Raw genomic sequence first — 3,275 nt, 5'->3', positions numbered from 1 at the left:
AACGACGAATCAAGTCGGAGAAGGATCAGGTCAGAGAATTAGGTTATTTGCAGTTCACCTCTGCTTTGACTTTGACTCGAACTCAAATTATGTATTTAGGACTCGGATTTTTTTGTTTCTCAAAATTTGATCGAATCCAATTAGATTTCTCGGATTGAGTCATACCATGTCGAATTCGGACTAAATTATCATTCCAATGAGAAAGGAAATTAAAAGAAACGCAAAAGATAGTAAATACATATCAATACATACGTACGTAGTTTATACCAATCAAGCATGCAGTATATAGTACTACATTTTACATGGCCCCAACTTTATTCGTTACAAGAAATTACAATAATCTTAGTACACGTACATGTAAACATAATAATAATTATAATTATAATAACAATATATATAATTTTGGGACCAAATTAAACAGAAATAATAGTAAAAAGGAGTATTATTTAAAGGATAATTAAGAAAGATGAATGGAGGTTTCAAGGGCCAGACCAGCTTTCCAGTAAGCTGGGATGACATTTGAAGCAACCATCCATTTTCCTTCGGAGCTACCACCACCACAAGCATAGAATCTTAGAGTTAGCTGCCCTTTTGGTGGGTTTTCTATGTCCCATACGGCGCCGTACGCCCTCTTGCATGGCTTCCATTCTTGGCTTGCCTCCTTGCAAATGTGAATTAGTGAATAAATAGTATATTACTCATTGATCTATCTCCAATATAACCATGAAAAAATAAAAATTATTAAAGAACCAAATAATTTAAACTCTAGTATATATTGTAAATTATGTGAATTTGGTCTATAATTTGAAAGGACGACCTAGCTAGCTGTTAAGAAATTAAATCAACTCAATTAAAATTTTAAGCTAATAGTTAAAACTTCGGAATATGTTATACACTCTAACATGCCCTTCATACAAGAGCCCTTTGAGCGAGAAGTGTGAATGCAAGAGACTCTTTTAATACTTTGTGATTCCACTTGAAATATAATTAGGGATAGTAAGAGTTGAAACTGTGACATTTTTATTATATTGGCTCTGATACCATATTAAGAAATCATTTCAATTAAAAACTTAATATGTTAATTAATTATGTGTTATATATTATAACACTAGCTAGCTATGCATACCTCGTATATCTCAACGGCAGTGATATCGTACATTCCACCTTGGTATAAGAAGACCAAGGCTAAGTAATGCGGGAAATAACTATGTTCATGAACCTTAACCATGACATTTTTGTCAGGATAATTGCATGAAATCCTCTCATATTCTACATCTACATATTCACAATCAAGCATTTCCATCTCTTTTCCTGGTTTTGCCATTTTTGCATATGCTTTTGCACTTAGTATGAAATCTGCCTCATACGTAAATGCATGGTCTGTTGCCACTACCTTCACTCCCTCTTCACTACAATCCGGCCCCTTGCATTTCACCTGCATAATTAAAACCTACATGTTACATTTTTGGGTGTTTGCTTAAATAGTTTATCAGAAAATTTTAGCTTATTTTGACACATAAATAGTTGGGTGGTTAATAAATTATTTAGCTAATATTTAGAAAATTTTAGCTAGTTAAGTCAATCACTTTAATCAGCTATATATTTTTTAAAATATTTTTTTTGCCAAACTATATTAAGTAGTTGAAGTATAAGATATATTAATAAATATTTAATCGTAAATTGTTATAATTAGACATAATAAATTAAAAAAACATGCAGTATTAATTACCTGATAACAAGCACCACAGCATGTTCCATTTCTATAAAGGTGAGAGACCGCCGTAACATGCCCTTCATTTACTGTTTTACCATAAAGACCATATCCACATGCTCCCACTATTTGGGCACAACACAAAAAAGCAAATATTATTCCACCATAAAATAAAATATAATAAATAAAACTCAATTCCTTAAGAGAAACAATAAAAATAATGTTGAATATCTTAAGTTAAAAGTTTCATAGCCTTTTTTTTCATCTAATTATTATTCATATTTGTATTATTGTCATTAATTATCATGTATTTATTAGTTAGAATTATATTGTATAATTTTCATGGTATATTTCTTTGTGTCATACTCTAATTTTAGTAACATAATTTTATTATAGTAACTCCTTGGTGTTAGGCATGTATCATTGGGATATTCCTTTGTATGTTAGACATGTGTCATGGCCTTCTTGTAGCTATATATATGTAGTCTCTTTAATCAAAGTAAATTGTACTAAATAATTATTTATATTTTTTATATGGTATTAGAGTAAATTTATTTAATTTATTTAATTTAATTTATAAAAAATATGTATAATACGTATGGCCACTGGTATTTTTCATATAACTTACCTCGAAACGCTTTGGCATACGGGCTGCCATAGTAGGTTGCTTTTGGCTCATAATCTTCGGTAGAGTAACATAATGTTGGTAAGAAAATGTTTGCTATGGCTAATAAAATGACACAATATTGATTAAGGGTAGATATTGTCATTTTTCTCATAAAGCAATGACTAAATTTTGATATTTTACTAAAGAATATAATAATTTACTTGAACCAAGAATTTATTTTGTTGTTGAATGAGAAACTTAAGACTATGCTTCAAATATTTATAAGAGGGTTGAAGATTTTTGGTAAGTTAACTTTTTGATCCACTAAATGGTAAAGGTGCACCACTAATTTAACGTTTTGCTACATGTATTAATGGAGAGTATGACAAATAATTTCTTTAAAAATTTAAAATAAAAAGAAGAGAAATTATTATTATTATTATTATTAGAGTATATAAGATATTATAGGGTCTCAACTATTAGCTTAAGCTAATGGTGGGATGTAACTTCATGATAAGCGCACTATACACTCCTTTATATATGTCCTTCACACGAGAGTCCCTTAGGCAAGAAATGTGGATACAAAAATGCCCTTCTCATTCACAATGTTAAATATTCCCCTTGAGATAATGATGAGAATGTGAACGAATCCAGGACCCTTTTATTACATTTGCTTTTGATATAATGTTAAAGAATTCCAACTGAAGCAAAAGTTAAACTGATGATTGACGGCGCAATATGTGTTATATCTATACTAGGCCGTGTGAATAAAGTTGGATAAGTGATCCGAAACATACAAATTGGATGTCTGATATCCAAACATTGGCATTTTCACTATTACTATTACTACTACGCTTAGTTTTACATAGGACCCCAAACCTTTCAAGATGGATCTGTGTGTGAAAAGCAAATAACAACATCAAATGAAAATGTAGAAAGTATATATACATATATATA

The 3,275-nt window shown here is 30.1% G+C and overlaps 1 protein-coding gene across 1 annotated transcript; it reads right to left on the bottom strand.

Annotated features, from left to right (window-relative positions):
- Positions 1–457: 457 nt before the first annotated feature.
- LOC130801773 (expansin-like B1) lies at positions 458–2,481 on the bottom strand. The gene is made up of 5 exons (XM_057665650.1): positions 2,340–2,481; positions 1,730–1,836; positions 1,127–1,435; positions 916–975; positions 458–661 (listed from the first exon to the last, which is right to left on the bottom strand). The coding sequence occupies exons 1-5, from the start codon at positions 2,479–2,481 to the stop codon at positions 458–460; spliced, it is 822 nt and encodes a 273-aa protein (XP_057521633.1).
- Between the last annotated feature and the right edge of the window lie 794 nt (positions 2,482–3,275).

The sequence above is a fragment of the Amaranthus tricolor genome, chromosome 15 (assembly GCF_026212465.1).
Source record: "Amaranthus tricolor cultivar Red isolate AtriRed21 chromosome 15, ASM2621246v1, whole genome shotgun sequence".
NCBI lineage: Eukaryota > Viridiplantae > Streptophyta > Magnoliopsida > Caryophyllales > Amaranthaceae > Amaranthus > Amaranthus tricolor.
The sequence above is the reverse complement of the archived record's forward strand: the minus strand, read 5'-3'. Positions and strand labels throughout refer to the sequence as shown.